Source organism: Oncorhynchus mykiss, chromosome 22 (genome assembly GCF_013265735.2).
Source record: "Oncorhynchus mykiss isolate Arlee chromosome 22, USDA_OmykA_1.1, whole genome shotgun sequence".
Classification (NCBI taxonomy): Eukaryota; Metazoa; Chordata; class Actinopteri; order Salmoniformes; family Salmonidae; genus Oncorhynchus; species Oncorhynchus mykiss.
In genome coordinates this window covers 29,569,975-29,591,302 of record NC_048586.1, presented here as the reverse complement: position 1 = coordinate 29,591,302, position 21,328 = coordinate 29,569,975, and the positions used below count along the sequence as shown (strand labels likewise).

At 47.4% G+C, this 21,328-nt stretch overlaps 1 protein-coding gene across 4 annotated transcripts in view; it reads right to left on the bottom strand.

The window, feature by feature from the left end:
• Window positions 1-2,219: 2,219 nt before the first annotated feature.
• LOC110501709 (ecto-NOX disulfide-thiol exchanger 1) overlaps window positions 2,220-21,328 on the bottom strand; it is an 88,934-nt gene continuing 69,825 nt past the window's right edge. For all 4 annotated transcript variants that reach the window (XM_036959068.1, XM_036959067.1, XM_036959066.1 and 1 more), the window contains 8 exons: window positions 21,025-21,131; window positions 18,714-18,831; window positions 17,911-18,101; window positions 16,865-16,972; window positions 14,083-14,142; window positions 13,386-13,488; window positions 3,464-3,549; window positions 2,220-3,298 (listed from right to left, as the gene is read on the bottom strand). In XM_036959068.1, coding sequence (XP_036814963.1) covers window positions 3,167-3,298; window positions 3,464-3,549; window positions 13,386-13,488; window positions 14,083-14,142; window positions 16,865-16,972; window positions 17,911-18,101; window positions 18,714-18,831; window positions 21,025-21,131 — 905 coding nt within the window. In that variant the 3' untranslated portion in view covers window positions 2,220-3,166. The remainder of the gene's footprint in view (window positions 3,299-3,463; window positions 3,550-13,385; window positions 13,489-14,082; window positions 14,143-16,864; window positions 16,973-17,910; window positions 18,102-18,713; window positions 18,832-21,024; window positions 21,132-21,328) is intronic.

Here is a 21,328-nt window from a genome sequence, read left to right as displayed (position 1 = left end):
CAGGCATATTACAGGCCTATGACCCTTCATACTGCTTTCTCCATGGTGACAGCAATCCTCTATCCATGAGAGAGCAGAACGGGGTTAGTGCAGAGCAGACAGGGCCAGATTCTCCCATATACTCCCCTGCTTACCCTGCTGTTGCATCAGTCAAAGCAATACAGTGTGTATTGTATGTAAGTGTGTGTGTGGTGCTTTACAACATGCTCTCAGTACAGATTTACCAACGTAGGCTGCCTTGATTCCGACCCGAGTTAAGCGTAGGTAAATGGAACGGTATTCCCTTCTTATGAACTTTTCTCTTTATGCGTATTCTTGAATAGCATGGTATTCACACACTATTCGTTCGGGTGGAGATCAAAGACATTACGGTGTGGCGGAGGTGTGTCTACATAGATATAAGCCTTTTTTTGACTTTGACTTAATTCCCTCATTATTCCACAACCTTAACGAGCTAGGAAACCATGAAAAGGTCGAGCAAACCTGCTGGGTCCAAGTGGAAAATGCATCTACTACAGGATTCTCCATGCACTGCATTTATAAATGGATAATATCTATTGATAAGAGCTAGGTAAATTAGTCATTCATTTGGAGAAGGGGATTGTAAATACACATAGTAATTGTTTTAGAGAATTGTCCCTTATGTTCCCTGGAGATGAATGTGAAACCAGACATATGGAAGCAACATGAAAATCATATCAACACGACATGTATTCTGGCCCCTTTTCCACAGTGAAATATGCTATAAATAGCTGTGCCGTTATTCAGAATTTTCATCGTGGTCCCTCAGAATTTGATATTTGTACTTTAGAATGTTTTAATTGTAGCCTATGCCTAAGCTTTTATTAGTTTTATTGTACAATGTGTATCATGTTAAATATGAGCCAATATTGGGAGCCACCGTCAGTAATATCCTCATACAATTATAACTATCATTTTACGGTTCGTTTTCTTCAATTTGTAGCTCACATTTTGCGTCATTCCATTCCGTTCTGTTTACCTTCCTTTCCTCTGTCACCTCCATGTTGTTTGCGAGGGTCACTAGCATTAGTGGATCATATTAGACTAACGTTGTGGAATACCAGCTAGTGAGAAGTGCGTAGGAAAAGTGTGCGTAATGAACGTGTTATTTCGGAATCGGGCCTATATAGCATACCAGCACATGATCAGAAGCTATAGGAGAGGAGAAAGTACCGGGAGAGGAGGAGAGGAGTTCTGCTCCTCCTCTCTCTCTCTCTCTCTCTCTCTCTCTCTCTCTCTCTTGCTCTCTCTCTCTTCTCATCCAGAATTAATACATTCTTCAACCTCCGCCATCAGGGAGATGCAGCACATCATCCATTAACAGCCTTGTCTTGCCATTAACAGCCTTGTCTTGCCATTAGCAGCCTTGTCTTGCCATTAACAGCCTTGTCTTGCCATTAGCAGCCTTGTCTGGCCATTAACAGCCTTGTCTTGCCATTAGCAGCCTTGTCTTGCCATTAACAGCCTTGTCTTGCCATTAACAGCCTTGTCTGGCCATTAACAGCCTTGTCTTGCCATTAGCAGCCTTGTCTTGCCATTAACAGCCTTGTCTGGCCATTAACAGCCTTGTCTGGCCATTAACGGCCTTGTCTGGCCATTAACAGCCTTGTCTGGCCATTAACAGCCTTGTCTTGCCATTAACAGCCTTGTCTTGCCATTAACAGCCTTGTCTGGCCATTAACAGCCTTGTCTTGCCATTAGCAGCCTTGTCTTGCCATTAACAGCCTTGTCTGGCCATTAACAGCCTTGTCTGGCCATTAACAGCCTTGTCTTGCCATTAGCAGCCTTGTCTTGCCATTAACAGCCTTGTCTTGCCATTAACAGCCTTGTCTGGCCATTAACAGCCTTGTCTTGCCATTAACAGCCTTGTCTGGCCATTAACAACCTTGTCTGGCCATTAACAGCCTTGTCTGGCCATTAACAGCCTTGTCTGGCCATTAACAGCCTTGTCTTGCCATTAGCAGCCTTGTCTTGCCATTAACAGCCTTGTCTTGCCATTAACAGCCTCGTCTTGCCATTAACAGCCTTGTCTGGCCATTAACAGCCTTGTCTTGCCATTAGCAGCCTTGTCTTGCCATTAACAGCCTTGTCTGGCCATTAACAGCCTCGCCTGGCCATTACCAGCCAGTGAATTGAGTTGCTTGTCATGGCGATAAAGCATCTTGAATTTAAAATGTTTTTAGATTGATCAGAAGATGTTTGGATAAAAAGCTTTTATTACATTAGAAAACATAATAATTTAAATGAGTAGATACCAATTAAACAGTGGCAGAACGCACAGCACACACTGGACACAGAAGGCCAGAGCAAAGAGAGACATCCAGAGGGTGAGACCTACAGTACAGTCCCAACCCAACCCAACAGTATCAGTACCAGTCATCAGTAGGCTACTAAAGTCTGTTCTGGGTCACAGACAGACAGACAGACAGAGAGAGAGAGGCTGGCTAATGCTTCAATCCTGTTGGAGTGTGAAACTGGGTTTTACAGCAAAAAGCCCCACAACACACTGGACGTGAGGGGTAACAAGGGTTACAGTTATAAATCAGTAACCCAATTCTCAAATTTTCCCCATTCCCATCCATATTTCGATTGCAGCCGTCCGATATTCCTGGATCCCTCCCAGCCTAGTGGGAGTCAGCTGTTGACAAATCAGTTACGCAACTGCTCCAGGGAGAGAGAGAGAGAGAGAACAGAGAAAGAGAGGGAACAGAGAAATAGGCATCACACACAACTCCAGTCAATGAGAGGTTCTGTTGGCTGGGGTCTGGTCACTAGGTTACCATAGAGAATGTCTGCTCTGTGACCTCCTTGGCTGACATCCGTGGATCTAGTTATACAGCATCGAGTGGAGATCCGTGTGGTTCCCTCTACCTCCGTGTCAGCAAATCCTTCTCAAAGATATAACCTCGGAAAGATCCATCAGTGTCTGTTTTGTGTTTGAGAATCATCACCATGTACTGTGGATGTCTATGGATACATAACATACACACAACGTTCAAACACAGTCTGTGGATTTGACACGCCTTCTATTCATGTGTCCACCAGGCTTTGTGGCTGGTCAGGAAGTGTGTATGTTCCTGTACCACACGTGGTCTGTCAGGCCATGTGTGTGTCTTGGGTCATGTGATGTGTTTGTGTCCCTGTGTCACATGGAGGCGAGGCTCTGGAAGCCACAGAACTTCCAGCGTTTCTCCAGCGTGGCTCCCACTCCACTCAGCTCCTGTCTGAAGACACTGGGCAGACGACCCATCAGAGACTCCAACTCACCCGCTGACACCTGGACGGGAGAGGGACGGGGACAGGTGACATCACCTAACGGGTCTTTCCTATTTGTGTAACAATTAGATACGATTTCATATGCCCATTTCAGTCCCCCCCCCCCCCCTCCCCCCCCCAGCTTTTTCCCTTTCTCTATTTTAGTGACTATTTCATGTAAACTGACCGTAGTGTCCAGTCTCTGGATGTAAGACCACAGATAGTCGATGTTGGCTCCAAACGGATGGACATGGAGGAAGGTAGATATGATGCCTGCAGAGAAACAGAGAGCGATTGAGAGATTGAGAAAGAAACAGAGACACAGTGATAGATTGAGAGATAGAGAAAAACAGAGAGACATTTAGAGAGATGAGAGATGGAGTGAGATAGAGAAGAGAGAGAAGCAGCGACATTGAGAGAGATGAGAGATAGAGAAGAGAGAGAAACAGAGACATTGAGAGAGATGAGAGATGGAGAGAGATAGAGAAGAGAGAGAAACAGAGACATTGAGAGAGATGAGAGATAGAGAAGAGAGAGAAGCAGAGACATTGAGAGAGATGAGAGATAGAGAAGAGAGAGAAGCAGAGACATTGAGAGAGATGAGAGATAGAGAAGAGAGAGAAGCAGCGACATTGAGAGAGATGAGAGATAGAGAAGAGAGAGAAACAGAGACATTGAGAGAGATGAGAGATAGAGAAGAGAGAGAAACAGAGACATTGAGAGAGATGAGAGATAGAGAAGAGAGAGAGACAGGAAGAGGGAAGAGAAAGAACATGCTGTTAAACTTCAGCTCTCCAGCAGAGCTGGGAAGAGAAAGAACATGCTGTTAAACTTCAGCTCTCCAGCAGAGCTGGGAAGAGAAAGAACATGCTGTTAAACTTCAGTTCTCCAGCAGAGCTGGGAAGAGAAAGAACATGCTGTTAAACTTCAGCTCTCCAGCAGAGCTGGGAAGAGAAAGAACATGCTGTTAAACTTCAGCTCTCCAGCAGAGCTGGGAAGAGAAAGAACATGCTGTTCAACTTCAGCTCTCCAGCAGAGCTGGGAAGAGAAAGAACATGCTGTTCAACTTCAGCTCTCCAACAGAGCTGGGAAGAGAAAGAACATGCTGTTAAACTTCAGCTCTCCAGCAGAGCTGGGAAGAGAAAGAACATGCTGTTAAACTTCAGCCCTCCAGCAGAGCTGGGAAGAGAAAGAACATGCTGTTAAACTTCAGCTCTCCAGCAGAGCTGGGAAGAGAAAGAACATGCTGTTCAACTTCAGCTCTCCAACAGAGCTGGGAAGAGAAAGAACATGCTGTTAAACTTCAGCTCTCCAGCAGAGCTGGGAAGAGAAAGAACATGCTGTTAAACTTCAGCCCTCCAGCAGAGCTGGGAAGAGAAAGAACATGCTGTTAAACTTCAGCCCTCCAGCAGAGCTGGGAAGAGAAAGAACATGCTGTTCAACTTCAGCTCTCCAGCAGAGCTGGGAAGAGAAAGAACATGCTGTTCAACTTCAGCTCTCCAGCAGAGCTGGGAAGAGAAAGAACATGCTGTTCAACTTCAGCTCTCCAGCAGAGCTGGGAAGAGAAAGAACATGCTGTTCAACTTCAGCTCTCCAACAGAGCTGGGAAGAGAAAGAACATGCTGTTAAACTTCAGAGCTGCAATCTGCATTTTGCCGACGTGCCATGCAATAAAAGCATCCCGCGCCGCCATAAAAAAACGCTGGTCCGAGTAGAAACAGCACTTGAGTTGATTACTTGTGAGAGGTCCTGCAGAGGTAACACAGGGACTCAGGGGGAGAGAATATAGTGCGGTCCCCTGGGAAGCCTGAGCCAATATTTATTCCCCTGATTTATATGACGGAACATTGCCCATTACAGACAGGACTAATTTACTCCCCTCAGCCACCACCACTCAGACGGAACCATCACACTGCATGGGGGGGGGGGGGGGGGGGCTGGTGTGTTTGTGTGGGGGGGGTCTTAGTGTGTGCATGTGTGTGTGCGTTCACGTCTATACGTGTTGTGGACGTGTTGTTGTGTATGTCCATGCATGCGGATGCGTATCTGTATGTGTTTGTGTGTGTGTAAAGGTGTGTATCCCTTACAGAAAAATGAAAAGCCCAGAAGCAGTGTTGGCTGCCGTCAAAGGAGGCTGGTGGGAGGAGCTATTGGAGGACGGGCTCATTGTAATGGCTGGAATAGAATAAATGGAACGGTATCAAACACATCAAACATATGGTAGTCCATGTATTATATTCCAGCCATTACAATGAGCCTGTCCTCCTATATCTCCTCCTACCAGCCCCCACTGGCTGCGGCAGGCTGGGAAGCAGACAGGGTGGCTGGCTGGCAGGGAGATAGAGAGCTCTGCCTCTCCTCTCCTTCATGTTGGCTTTCTGTGGGCCGCGTTAAAAGAGATAAATGTGCTTCTGCCTACTCCTCTTTGCTCTCCTCTGCTCCCCTTTCGTCTGCTCCCCTCTTCTCTCCCCTTCTCTGCTCTGCTCCAACCGGCTCCTGGCTCTGTTTTACACCAAGCTGTTTTTACCTCCCTGCACCACCAAAAGGAGCTCTGCTTTCCAGCTGCTAATCTGAGAATTGGCACAGAACTATTTTGTGCTTGTGCCTACAGGAGATTCAGACAGTGAACAGAAACAAAAGGAAAGCAGGCTAATAAAATGACTCCAGTCAGAATCAGAATAGAAGCTGCTTCCTTTTTGTGATGAAACTAAATTTCTGGGAGCTGAAATGGAGGGGAGGTAGAGGGGGAGGAGAAAGGGGGAGGAAAGAAGGAGAGATGTAGAGGGGGAGGATAGAGGGAGACAGAGAGAAGAGCCACGGGAGAATTAGGCAATTTGTGTTCTACAGTCAGTCTCTCCTCTCGCCTGAAACCGGTTTGTCTTTTCTTCTGTTCTGGCTGACGGCATCCTCGTCTATCTCAGTGTCCCCGGCGCCCTGCGATGGAGTGTGTTTCTGTGTGTGAACACAACCATAGCACTGCCGCGTGCAGCTGGGAGAGATCATGTGTGTGTTTGTGTGTGTGCCTGCATACGTGCGTTTTGCATGTGCCTACATTCAGAGTTGAAGTGTGTGTGGCCAGGGCCAGCAGCTACTGCTTGGCAACCAGACCCATAGTACCTTTCACCTGAACCCCCCTCCACCCAGTCCTAGGGTTCTTCATCCAAGAACACAACAGACCTACCTAGTCTCAGAGCAAAACATATGATATTTTACAAAATCCATGCCACTACAAGACCAAAAGTATGCTGATCGAACATTTAATTCCAAAATTATGGTCATTAATATTGAGTTGGCCCCCCCTTTCCAGCTATAATGGCATCCACTCTTCTGGGGAGGCTTTCCACTAGATGTTGGAACATTGCTGCAGGGACTTGCTTCCATTCAGCCACAAGAGCATTAGTGAGGTCGGGCACCTATGTTGGGCAATTAGGCCTGACTCACAGTCTGCGTTCCAATTCATCCCTAAAGTGACTGGCTCTGCGCAGGCCAGTCAAGTTCTTCCACACCGATCTCGACAAACCATTTCTGTATGGACCTCACTTTGTGCACGGGGCTTTGTCATGCTGAAACAGGAAAGGGCCTTCCTCAAACTGCCACAAAGTTGGAAGCACAGAATCATCTAGAATGTCATTGTATGCTATAGCGTTAAGATTTCCCTTAACTGGAAGTAAGGGTCCTAGCCCAAACCATGAGAAACAGCCCCAGACCATTATTATTCCTCCACCAAAATTTACAGTTGGCACTATATATTGGGGCAGGTAGCATTCTCCTTGCATCCGCCAAATCCAGATTCATCCGTCGGAGTGCTAGATGGTGAAGGGTCCAATGGCAGCGAGCCTCACATCATTCTGGCCGACGCTTGGTAAATTTGGGCTTGTGTGCGGATGCTCGGCTATGGAAACCTATTTCATGAAGCTCCTGACGAACAGTTCTTGTGCTGATTTTGCTTCCAGAGGATGTTTGGAACTCGGTAGTGAGTGTTGCAACTGAGGACAGATTACTTTTACGTGCTATGCCCTTCAGCGTTTCCGTTCTGTGAGCTTGTGTGGCCTACCACTTCGCGGCTGAGCCGTTGTTGCTCCTAGATGTTTCTACTTCACAATACCATTACTTATAGCTGGCCGGGGCAGCTCTAGGAGGGCAGAAACTTGACAAACTGACTTGTTGGAATGTGACGGTGCCACATTGAAAGTTACTGACCTCCTCAGTAATGCCATTCTACTGCCAATGTTTGTCTATGGAGATTGACTTTGTGCTCGAATTCACTCATTTGAAGGGTTGTCCACATACTTTTGTTAGGTTAGGAGTAAAGGTTAGGGTTAAGGTTAGGGTTAGGAGTTAAGTTAAAGGGTTAAGGTTAGGGGAAGGGTTAGCTAACATGCTAAATAGTTGCAAAGTAGCTAAAAAGTAGTAAGCAGTTCTAATTTGCTAAAATGCTGAAGTTGTCCAGAATGAGATTTGAACGTGCACCATTTGGATAGCTAGACGTTCACATTATACATCCGACCAATGACCCTCCATTTGTTTTTGCCTTAATTAACCTTTTTTTTTACTAGCAAGTCAGGTAAGAACTAATCATTATATACAATGATGGCCTGCACTGCCCTATGGGACTCCCAATCACGGCTGGTTGTGAAACAGCCTGGATTTGAACCAGGGGGTCTGTAGTGACGCCTCTAGCTGTTAAGGTGAGTGAATGAGGACCCAAAAGCGAACTAACTTAAACAGAGCTTCTTTAATAACCAAACTGTGGTAGGCTCAGATAGACCGGCAGATTCCGACAGGACAGGACAAGGTTACAGCAAACATGACGATAGTCTGGCTCAGGCATGAAACACAACAAACAAGAATCCGACAAAGACAGGAGCAGAAACAGAGAGAGATATAGGGACCTAATCAGAGGGAAAAAGGGAACAGGTGGGAAACGGGGTGAATGGGTAGTTAGGAGGAGACAAGGAACAGCTGGGGGAAAGCGGGGGAGAAAAGGTAACCTAATACGACCAGCAGAGGGAGACAGGGTGAAAGGAAAGGACAGAAAGACACAACATGACAATACATGACAGTACCCCCCCACTCACCGAGCGCCTCCTGGCGCACTCGAGGAGGAAACCTGGCGGCAACGGAGGAAATCCTCGATCAGCGCACGGTCCAGCACGTCCCGAGAGGGAACCCAACTCCTCTCCTCAGGACCGTACCCCTCCCAATCAACGAGGTACTGGTGACCACGGCCACGAGGACGCATGTCCAAAATCCTGCGGACCCTGTAGATGGGTGCGCCCTCGACAAGGATGGGGGGGGGGGGGGGGAAGACGAGCGGGGGCGCGAAGAACGGGCTTAATACAGGAGACATGGAAGACCGGGTGGACGCGACGAAGGTATCGCGGAAGAAGAAGTCGAACTGCGACAGGATTAATGACCCGAGAAATACGGAACGGACCAATGAACCGCGGGGTCAACTTGCGAGAAGCCGTCTTAAGGGGAAGGTTCTGAGTGGAGAGCCAAACTCTCTGACCGCGACAATATCTAGGACTCTTAGTTCTACGCTTATTAGCAGCCCTCACAGTCTGCGTCCTATAACGGCAAAGTGCAGACCTGACCCTCTTCCAGGTGCGCTCGCAACGTTGGACAAAAGCCTGAGCGGAGGGGACGCTGGACTCGGCGAACTGAGATGAGAACAGCGGAGGCTGGTACCCGAGGCTACTCTGAAAAGGAGATAGCCCGGTCGCAGACGAAGGAAGCGAGTTGTGGGCGTATTCTGCCCAGGGGAGCTGTTCTGACCAAGACGCAGGGTTGCGAAAAGAAAGACTGCGTAAGATGCGACCAATAGTCTGATTGGCCCGTTCTGCTTGACCGTTAGACTGGGGGTGAAAGCCGGAAGAGAGACTGACGGAAGCCCCAATCAAACGGCAAAACTCCCTCCAAAATTGAGACGTGAATTGCGGACCTCTGTCCGAAACGACGTCTGACGGAAGGCCATGAATTCTGAAAACATTCTCGATGATGATTTGTGCCGTCTCTTTAGCAGAAGGAAGCAAGGGGAATGAAATGAGCCGCCTTAGAGAACCTATCGACAACCGTAAGAATAACAGTCTTCCCAGCTGACGAAGGCAGTCCGGTGACAAAATCTAAGGCGATGTGAGACCACGGTCGAGAGGGAATGGGAAGCGGCCTGAGACGGCCGGCAGGAGGAGAGTTACCGGACTTAGTCTGCGCGCAGACCGAACAAGCAGCCACGAAACGACGCGTGTCATGCTCCCGGGTGGGCCACCAAAAACGCTGGCGAATGGAAGCAAGCGTACCCCGAACGCCAGGGTGGCCGGCTAACTTGGCAGAGTGAGCCCACTGAAGAACGGCCAGACGAGTAGGAACGGGAACGAAAAGAAGGTTCCTAGGACAAGCGCGCGGCGACGGAGTGTGAGTGAGCGCTTGCTTTACCTGCCTCTCAATTCCCCAGACAGTCAACCCGACAACACGCCCCTCAGGGAGAATCCCCTCGGGGTCAGTGGAGGCTACTGAAGAACTGAAGAGACGAGATAAAGCATCAGGCTTGGTGTTCTTAGAGCCCGGACGATAAGAAATCACGAACTCGAAACGAGCGAAAAACAGCGCCCAGCGCGCCTGACGCGCATTAAGTCGTTTGGCAGAACGGATGTACTCAAGGTTCCTATGGTCAGTCCAAACGACAAAAGGAACGGTCGCCCCCTCCAACCACTGTCGCCATTCGCCTAGGGCTAAGCGGATGGCGAGCAGTTCGCGGTTTCCCACATCATAGTTACGTTCCGACGGCGACAGGCGATGAGAAAAATACGCGCAAGGGTGGACCTTGTCGTCAGAGAGGGAGCGCTGAGAAAGAATGGCTCCCACGCCCACCTCTGACGCGTCAACCTCGACAACGAACTGTCTAGAGACGTCAGGTGTAACAAGGATAGGAGCGGATGTAAAACGATTCTTGAGGAGATCAAAAGCTCCCTGGGCGGAAACGGACCACTTAAAGCACGTCTTGACAGAAGTAAGGGCTGTGAGAGGAGCTACCACCTGACCGAAATTGCGGATGAAACGACGATAGAAGTTCGCGAAGCCGAGAAAGCGCTGCAGCTCGACGCGTGACTTAGGGGCGGGCCAATCAATGACAGCTTGGACCTTAGCGGGATCCATCTTAATGCCTTCAGCGGAAATAACAGAACCGAGAAATGTGACGGAGGAGGCATGAAAAGTGCACTTCTCAGCCTTCACAAAAAGACAATTCTCTAAAAGGCGCTGGAGGACACGTCGAACGTGCTGAAGATGAATCTGGAGTGACGGTGAAAAAATCAGGATATCGTCAAGGTAAACGAAAACAAAGATGTTCAGCATGTCTCTCAGGACATCATTGACTAATGCCTGAAAGACAGCTGGAGCGTTAGCGAGGCCGAAAGGAAGAACCCGGTATTCAAAGTGCCCTAACGGAGTGTTAAACGCCGTCTTCCACTCGTCCCCCTCCCTGATGCGCACGAGATGGTAAGCGTTACGAAGGTCCAACTTAGTGAAAAACCTGGCTCCCTGCAGGATCTCGAAGGCTGAAGACATAAGAGGAAGCGGATAACGATTCTTAACTGTTATGTCATTCAGCCCTCGATAATCTATGCAGGGGCGCAGAGACCCGTCCTTCTTCTTGACAAAAAAAAAACCCAGCTCCGGCGGGAGAGGAGGAGGGGACTATGGTACCGGCGTCAAGAGCTACAGACAAATAATCCTCGAGAGCCTTACGTTCGGGAGCCGACAGAGAGTATAGTCTACCCCGGGGGGGAGTGGTTCCCGGAAGGAGATCAATACTACAATCATACGACCGGTGTGGAGGAAGAGAGGTGGCCCTGGACCGACTGAACACCGTGCGCAGATCGTGATATTCCTCCGGCACCCCTGTCAAATCACCAGGCTCCTCCTGTGAAGAAGAGACAGAGGAAACAGGAGGGATAGCAGACATTAAACATTTCACATGACAAGAGACGTTCCAGGAGAGGATAGAATTACTAGACCAATTAATGGAAGGATTATGACAAACTAGCCAGGGATGGCCCAAAACAACAGGTGTAAAAGGTGAACGAAAAATCAAAAAAGAAATGGTTTCGCTATGATTACCAGAAACAGTGAGGGTTAAAGGTAGCGTCTCACGCTGAATCCTGGGGAGAGGACTACCATCCAGGGCGAACAAGGCCGTGGACTCCCTTAACTGTCTGAGAGGAATGTCATGTTCCCGAGCCCAGGTCTCGTCCATAAAACAGCCCTCCGCCCCAGAGTCTATTAAGGCACTGCAGGAAGCTGACGAACCGGTCCAGCGTAGATGGACCGACAAGGTAGTGCAGGATCTTGAAGGAGAGACAGGAGTAGTAGCGCTCACCAGTAGCCCTCCGCTTACTGATGAGCTCTGGCTTTTACTGGACATGAAGTGACAAAATGACCAGCAGAACCGCAATAGAGACAGAGGCGGTTGGTGATTCTCCGTTCCCTCTCCTTAGTCGAGATGCGGATACCTCCCAGCTGCATAGGCTCAGCTCCCGAGCCGGCAGAGGAAGATGGTAGTGATGCGGAGAGGGGGGCAACGGAGAACGCGAGCTCCTTTCCACGAGCTCGGTGACGAAGATCAACCCGTCGCTCAATGCGAATAGCGAGTTCAATCAGGGAATCCACGCTGGAAGGGACCTCCCGGGAGAGAATCTCATCCTTTACCTCTGCGCGGAGACCCTCCAGAAAACGAGCGAGCAAAGCCGGCTCGTTCCAGCCACTGGAGGCAGCAAGAGTGCGAAACTCAATAGAGTAGTCTGTTATGGATCGATTACCTTGACATAGGGAAGACAGGGCCCTGGAAGCCTCCTCCCCAAAAACAGATCGATCAAAAACCCGTATCATCTCCTCCTTAAAGTCCTGATACTGGTTAGTACACTCAGCCCTTGCCTCCCAGATTGCCGTGCCCCACTCACGAGCCCGTCCAATAAGGAGAGATATGACGTAGGCGACACGAGCAGTGCTCCTGGAGTAATTGTTGGGCTGGAGAGAAAACACAATATCACACTGGGTGAGGAACGAGCGGCATTCAGTGGGCTCCCCAGAGTAACACGGCGGGTTATTGATTCTGGGCTCCGGAGATTCGAAAGCCCTGGAAGTGGCCGGTGGATCGAGGCGGAGATGGTGAACCTGTTCTGTGAGGTTGGAGACTTGGGTGGCCAGGGTCTCAACGGCATGTCGAGCAGCAGACAATTCCTGCTCGTGTCTGCCTAGCATCGCTCCCTGGATCTCGACGGCTGAGTGGAGAGGATCCGAAGTCGCTGGGTCCATTCTTGGTCGGATTCTTCTGTTAAGGTGAGTGAATGAGGACCCAAAAGCGAACTAACTTAAACAGAGCTTCTTTAATAACCAAACTGTGGTAGGCTCAGATAGACCGGCAGATTCCGACAGGACAGGACAAGGTTACAGCAAACATGACGATAGTCTGGCTCAGGCATGAAACACAACAAACAAGAATCCGACAAAGACAGGAGCAGAAACAGAGAGAGATATAGGGACCTAATCAGAGGGAAAAAGGGAACAGGTGGGAAACGGGGTGAATGGGTAGTTAGGAGGAGACAAGGAACAGCTGGGGGAAAGCGGGGGAGAAAAGGTAACCTAATACGACCAGCAGAGGGAGACAGGGTGAAAGGAAAGGACAGAAAGACACAACATGACAATACATGACACTAGCATTGAGATGCAGTGCCTAAGACTGCTGTGCCACCCGGGAGGCCCCTGAGTGTCATACCCCCGAGTGTCATACCAAATATAACATTGTCATACCTATTTGAGTGACTCGGATTCACGTAGGCCAATTTAATGTAACCTAACGTAAAGTAACATTTCATACTAAATGGAGTGGCACGGATTTGAGTAAAATATTATATGTTTTGCTCTGAGACCAGGCTGGATAGACAGGCTTTCAAGACTGTTTCACCCCATTAACAATTGGCTCCCCTCCAACATGTCGAACACCAACCATTAAAACACTCCCAGTCAGATGAATATTACAGGCGAAAATGTAACAATCCAGATAATATTATGAATATGCTTTGTAGTATACATCAAATGTATATGTACTGTACCCAGTAGCAGAGCCTCTCTCTCTGATGTGAGGGGTCCTCTCATGGCTGCTTCACTCCTCCTGTCTCTGCTGGGGTACAGAGTGGTGGCATAGCCGTTCACTACCTACAGACACACAAACAACACAGTGTTAGTCCTTATAGACACACAAACGCAATGTGAGCTGATGTGTGTGCACTCATCGGGGTAGTGTTCTTTTTATGAGAGAGTGGCTGATGCTACTGATGCTACTCCATTGGGATACCACCCTTTCCTTCCCCTTCTCCTCTCTTCACCAGTGCATCTCCTTTCACAGGGCACAAGGGACATACACAGTAACACACTACAACCCCCCCCCCCTCCCCATATACCCTTAATGCATAGGACAACCCCCCTGCCCTGAAGACGTCATCAGACGCTGACGTCACCTCACACTGGCTGGCTGGGTCAATAAAATCACTCAAGAGATGTTGATTGCATGTGTGTGTGTACACAGGAGGCTGGAGAGGGGAGAACAGCTCATAGTAATGGCTGGAATGGTATCACACATTTGAAAACCAAGTGTTTGATATGTTTGATACCATTCCATTCATTCTGTTCCAGCCATTACTATGAGCTGCCCTCCCCAATTAAGGTGCCACCAGCCTCCTGTGGTGTACAGTATTGTGTGTACAGTATTGTGTGGGTACTGTATAGAGGTGTATGTTGGTGCGAACTGACCTTCTCAGGTGTTTCTCCGTTGGTCCCCTCCACTACCACTACATCCCCATTAGTCAGCATCTGAAAACAAGACACAGAGACCAACATCAAGTACTGACCCTTCATCTCTGGTAACCCTGGTAACAAACAGAGGCATAGAACATGGTCTTAGTAACAGAAGCAGGATCCAAGTAGCTGTTGATTAAGGTAGCATCTTTAGACTATATGGAAACAATGTATCCTCCCTGGATGTTCTATCTGTCCCTTCATTTGTTCATCTATCTATCTGTTTCATCCATCTATCCACTGGTAGCTGAATACACTCTTTCTCCACAGGAGCTCTATTCCTATTGATGTTCCCATTATCTCAGTCCAATAACAATGAATAAACAGCTACAGTTAGCAGAATCAGATAGAATCAGAAAGGTACTCGTCCATCCACAGGTTGTATTATTCTCAGCAGTGGAGTGTGTTCATGGATGCCAAAGGAAGCCAGCCTTCCACATACATTTGACCAATGATACAGGCTAATGATTATAATGTAGATTCTGATCTCACCATCAAATCATACATTGTGCCACTGGCTTGAGACGATTGTCTAGATGCCTAGATGTAGCTGGTTCATTGTTGCCCATGTGAGGAAGTTAGGCTAGCAAGCATTTTATCCAGGTAGCCTAGTCTAGGACAACTAAAAGTGTGTACTACTGAATGACAGTCAGATCGTTTTGCCAACATGAAAGAGAGGATGACATTGGGGTTCATCTAGTCTACAAGTAGGGTGAGTCAACATGTTGTTTCTACTTGCACACACACACACACACAGACACACACACACACACACACACACACACACACACACACACACACACACATACACACACACACACATAGTGAAGGCAGTGCTCCTGTTGTCTGTGTGGTTCTAAATCAGTATGGGTGATATGTCTGGTGAGTATGCAGGCCATGGAAGAACTGGGACATTTTCAGCTTCCAGGAATTGTGTACAGATCCTTGCAAATTCCTGCATTATAATTCTGAAACATGAGGTGATGGTGGCAATGGGCCTCAGGATCTCATCAGGGTATCTCTGTGCATTCAAATTGCCATAGATAAAATGCAATTGACTTCATTGTCCGTAGCGTATGTCTGCCCATACCACAACCCCACCGCCACCATGGGGCACTCTGTTCACGACGTTCACATCAGCAAACTGCTCTCCCACACAACGCCATACACGTGGTCTGCGGTTGTGAGGCCGAGTGGACGTACTGACAAATTCTCTATAAATTACGTTGGAGGAGGTTTATGGTAAAGAAATGAACATTCAATTATCTGGCAACAGCTCTGGTGGAAAAACTTGAGACATCTGTGGCATTGTGGTGTGTGACAAAACTGCACATTTTAAAGTGGCCTTTAATTGTCCCCAGCGCAAAGTGCACCAATGTAATGATTATGCTGTTTAATCAGCTTCTTGATTGGCCACACCTGTCAGGTGGATGGATTATCTTGGCAAAAGATAAATGCTCATTAACAGGGATGTAAACAAATTTGTGCTCAAATTTGTAGAGAAATAAGCTTTTTGTGCATATGGAAAATGTCTGGGATCTTTTATTTCAGCTCATGAAACATAGGACCACCACTACATGTTGCGTTTATATTTTTGTTCAGTGTACAACGTTTTTGAGAAAGATTATTTGAAAAATACAATTTTATTGAGTAAATGTATTAATTTGTTTCTTTTCATTTTGATAACAGATGAAAATGGAATGAATGGAAGGTTATTCATTCTTGGGGGAAAAAGGGGGGGGGGGGGGGCCAGGGTGGAGCAGGGCTAGCCTCAGAAGAAAGGACAAACACACATGCCGGCTGCCTGTGCTCTCAGACCGTCTTGAGAGGAAGTTTGAGCCATTTGAGCCATTTCAGAGTCTGGCTGGCTTGGAGAGGAGTGAGTGGGGTGGAGAGTGAGAGGAGAGGAGAGGGGGATGAGAGGACATGGAGGGAGGGGGAGGAGGGACGTGTGTGTGTGCCCCCCTACTGAGGGAGAGCAACTTGTGCAGAAACAACGATAGAAAGAGAAAGAGACAGAAATAGATAAAGAGGAGGGAGATAAAGAGAATATTTGAAGAGACAGCTATAGTAGCCTGCCAAAATAAATACTAGACTGCCACTACATCAAAACCATGTCCTTAACTCCCTCCTGCAGTCTGTATGTTTCACTATATTTAAGAAATAAGGCCCAGGGAGGTGTGGTATATGGCCAATATACCACGGCTAAGGGCTGTTCTTATGCATGACACAAGCGGAGTACCTGGACACAGCCCTTAGCCGTGGTATATTGGCCATATATCACAACCCCCCGAGGTGCCTTACTGCTATTATAAAACTGGTTACCAACGTAATTAGAGCAGTAAAAATACAAGTTTTGTCATAATCGTGGAAAACGGTCTGATATACCACGGCTGTCAGCCAATCAGCATTCAGCGCTCAAACCACCCAGTTTATAAATACATTTCTATCCTTGTCAGTTACTCGGTATGTTAAAAACCCAATAGCCAACCCTACAGAGCTCAGGGGCCTCTGTACTCATATACGATACAGTACAGTACAGATCAGTAATAGGGACACCCTGGTACTGTTATGTGTAAGGAGGTTCTTTTTGCCATTTATTTCTCTATATCTTCATAACCATCATGACTCAGAACCCTACTCTCCCATATGGATCAGTGAGTGCGAGTTTCCACACTCGTGTGTGCGTGTGACTGTGTGTGTGTTTACACATTTGTGTGCATGCATGTTCTCTCACCTTGTCTCTCAGGGCTAGGACCTCTCCCTCCAGGTATCTGTGTTCGTTTCTAGCCTGCTCCAGCTCCACCTCCTTACTCCTCAGCTGATCCTGCAGACTCAGCAGTTGCTGGGAGGAGAGAGAGACACACAGAGAGACAGTTACACAATAGACCACAACACAGTTAGATAGGGAGACACACAGAGAAGTAGTTACACAATAGACCACAACACAGTTAGATAGGGAGACACACAGAGAGACAGTTACACAATAGACCACAACACAGTTAGATAGGGAGACACACAGAGAGACAGTTACACAATAGACCACAACACAGTTAGATAGGGAGACACACAGAGAGACAGTTACACAATAGACCACAACACAGTTAGATAGGGAGACACACAGAGAGACAGTTACACAATAGACCACAACACAGTTAGATAGAGAGACAGTTACACAATAGACCACAACACAGTTAGATAGGGAGACACACAGAGAGACAGTTACACAATAGACCACAACACAGTTAGATAGAGAGACAGTTACACAATAGACCACAACACAGTTAGATAGGGAGACAGTTACACAATAGACCACAACACAGTTAGGTAGGGAGACAGTTACACAATAGACCACAACACAGTTAGATAGGGAGACAGTGCTGGGAGGACAACAACAACAGAGAGGGTGATGAGCACAGAGGAGACACCAGTAAGCAGGAACAACAGCAGGCAGAGGTCTGACTGTGTTGTGGTCTGTCTGGGTCAGGTTGTAAAGGGAGGGAGTGTGAATGCGGGAGACAGGACAGTCAGAATAAATCCGAGTGATGTGTACTGTAGCTGCACTGTCCCTAATACTCTTTGTTTCTAGGTACCGGTGCTTTAGCCTTCAATGACCTTTTGCTAGTGAAAGCATAGGGACACATACCTGCAGCATGTGATGAGAGTGTTGGCACTGTATTCTATTGATGGTACTGTATATCAATTACTGTTGGTATCAGCACAATCCCAACAGTGGAATCACAGGTGGAATATGATCCAGGTGTAAATGGTGTAATAATGTACCTGATGCATGTTGTGCATGCTCTGCTGTAGCAGGTGTGTGTGTGTGTTGAGGGAGTGTTCGGGGTCGTCGGGGTGGCAGGCCTTGCCCTGCTCCTTCCTCAGCAGCTCCACCTCGTTCCTGTAGGCATCCAGCTGCCAGCGCAGAGAGTCATTCTCCTCCCTCAGAGAGGCCCCAGACTGGCCACACACACCTTTAGAGGAGGAGAGGAGAGAGGGTTAGACACAAGACACACACATATGTATGCACGCACACACACGCACACACATACACACACAAACTGCAGTGAGTCAACTCTCTACCCAACCTGTGAGGTTCTGAGTCACTGGAAGTGGAGGTTTATATTGTTCTCTCTCCTCCTCCATACATGTAATGTATTCAGGACACATCAAAGGGAGCTGTTCAGAGCGGCTCAGTAAAGCACTGCTGTCCTTTCAACAGACTCCTTCAGCAGGCATTAGAATAGGCTGCAGCTTTGGAGCAGAGCAGTAATAGATTGTGAAGTGTTCTAAATCTGAGCAGCTTGGTCACTGTACCAACACAGCCCATCTAGAACATCCCATCATACCCCAGCTGCTAGATTGTTCTTCCTGCCATTTGACTGGCAGTGTCTAGGGTTCTGGGGCTGTCTGACAGGTCATGAACATCTACCACCAATATATACTGTAGCAGTCTGGTGATTTATGAGCTACACTGGTCTGCCATCATTAAAAGGTACCAGTGCCTAGGGGCTAGCAGCTAGGACACAAGCGCTAGGGCCTAGAACCTAGGAGTAAATTTGGGATTGGGCCTGTGTCTGACCTACCGTTGTCCTCCCTACGTATCTTCTTACAGGGGCTCTCATCCGAGTCATCATCAGACATCTCCATCTCCTCCTCCCGGCGAATCCCCATGATCTCCTCACTGTTGGCGTTCCGCAGCTCCTGTCACATCACAACACAAGGACACCTCAGTGTCTCAGTACTATACACCCAACCAGATGCCTGTCTGAAAAGGGTTTCAACCAGACTGCCCTTTTAAGGATGGTTACTAACTTTATATATTGTACCTGTGGACAGAGTATGTGGTGGAAGAGGATCCAGTTACCCCTAGAGACTGAACTATGGTCAAATGAGTCATTCCACCTCAAAAAGCACAAGAACGAGGATTTCGACACCCACCATCTCGCCCAAAGCTCCGAAGCATGGCTTGCTGAAATGACATGGAATGACTCAGTTTTGTTTTCCTTCTGCAATGGTTAAGGTTAGTATTTAGAGGGTAATGTAAACTGATCCTAGTCTGTGCCCATGGGCAGTTTGAATGCTTACTTTTTTTCACACGCTAAAGACAGAGGAGCATAGAAATCCTCTCATTCTCCCAGCTGCTCTGATAACTAGTACTGCCTCAGCTGTGAGGCTGTCTAATACCACCACTGTGAAATCTCTCCTCAAATAAAGTAAATATGCTTAGCAATGACTCAACTAGGGGAGAGAGGGATAGAGTTATGAGAGGAAAAGGAAGAGAGAGAAAGGGAGCGAGGGTTGGAGGGAGAGTTTTGTTATGTGTGACTGTGAGCACAGAAAACCTCAGCTGTAGTACTGAACCAGCCAGATCCTTTTTCTTAGAAACTACAGTACGGCATGAAGACGGAGAAATCCTATGGTGTTTAGAGACTTATCTGATCTCCTGATTTCTGCCAACTCCTTTATCAGCTCATAATAAAACTGGAATTTCATATTACTGTCATGTTGATACTGACATCAGTAGCTAATGAATTCACAGCCATTTGTCATAGTTAATCCATGACGGTTCAGACTGCAGAGTTCCCTTACTTTAACTACTTGAACACTTACCAAGCATACTACTGAACCGTAACAAAGGATTTCACAATGGTGGCATGCTAGCAAGACTCACTCCGTAATGTTTACTGTTAGTGTCTCTTCTTCCACATCAATGCCTTACCTCTGGTTGCTTTGAGAATAGACATGGCATGATTCTCACTGACTTGACTTAGAGACATGTACAGTATGACCATAGAGGGCTTACAGTATGAAGGGTCATATAAAGTTAAAGAGATTCTCCAGTACTTTTGTATACATTTTAGCACAGCCAGTTCTGAAGGTCGCGCTCACAAGACAAAAGTGGTCCCCTGAAATTGCAGAGATGTGCACCACGTCATTGCTCTCTCTCGCTTTGCTGTGTGTGCATCTTGATAGCTGTCACTTAAATGGCAAGGGGCTGAAGCTCATTGGCTAGAACTCAAATTGCTAGGGGGCTAGCCCAGGTGGGGGGAAATGTAGGGAAAATGGCGCAGCACAGCATCCAGAAAAACAGTCGCTTTCAAACTAGGGCTTCCATGCCTAATGGAGGTAATTCTAATGATAGATTATGAGTGTATGACCAATACATCGACACATCCAGCCTAAAGCGGGAGGTTTAAAAAATACTTAGTATTCGCCAAAGTTCCTGGAGCATGTCTTTAACATCTGCCTGGATAATGCTGTCCCTCACAGATAGACACTCTCAAATACCTGGTCATTACTTTTAATTCACTTCAATAAATCGGCATGGTCTCCAAATGGCCAAATCAAGACCAAGGTGGTGTAAAATAATCAAGGATTCAGATCTAGGTTTGTGTAATGTTTCTACAACCAAATATATCCCCATTCCATGAGATCAATAGGATGTTTTTTGTTTAGTTGTAATGAAAGTGATAACTAACATAATATGTTTCCCTCCTGTAGAGAATGTTCCAGCATGCTGACTTGTTATAATTCCAATGAATTATTGATCTGTCTTAACCCTGGAAGCCTCTGTTGCCATAGCACCCACTCATACTTTCTAGGAGGCCTCAGATCTTTAGTTACTGTCATCTGCGCGCGTGTGTGTGTTTCATCACCGTGAGAAAAAAGTATACGAATAGTATTGTAGGAGAGAACACACCGCATACGTAGATCAGAACAACATGGCTGTCTGTCTATCTGTCTGTGTATCTGTGAGGGCACAGCAGTCTGCAACAACGGCAACATGAAACACAGTAGGACTCAACCCTTCTAGAATGTCTGTCTGTCAATCTCTCCTGTCCTGAGGGGTCCAAACATGACAAGGAAGAAGGGGGGTAAGGAGAGAGTACCAACCTCACACTGCTTTCTCCAAATGTCTATGTTCTTGCGCTGCGCTTTAGTAAAATGGTCCCATGCCTTCTGCCTGGAGGCAGCGGTGAACACAGCCGTGATCTGCTCGACTTGGGGTGAACAGGAGAGTCAAGACAAGACTTTATGTAGCACTACTGTACCACCCAGGCACAACACCACAGAGAAGACACTAGGAGCTTCATCGTGCCAGCCTGGGTTAGTGGATCCCATTGCATTTTCCTCTACCACCCACCAACATATTGAGAATCATTGGGTGGGCTGTGATTTAGACACATTGTTTTTGTTG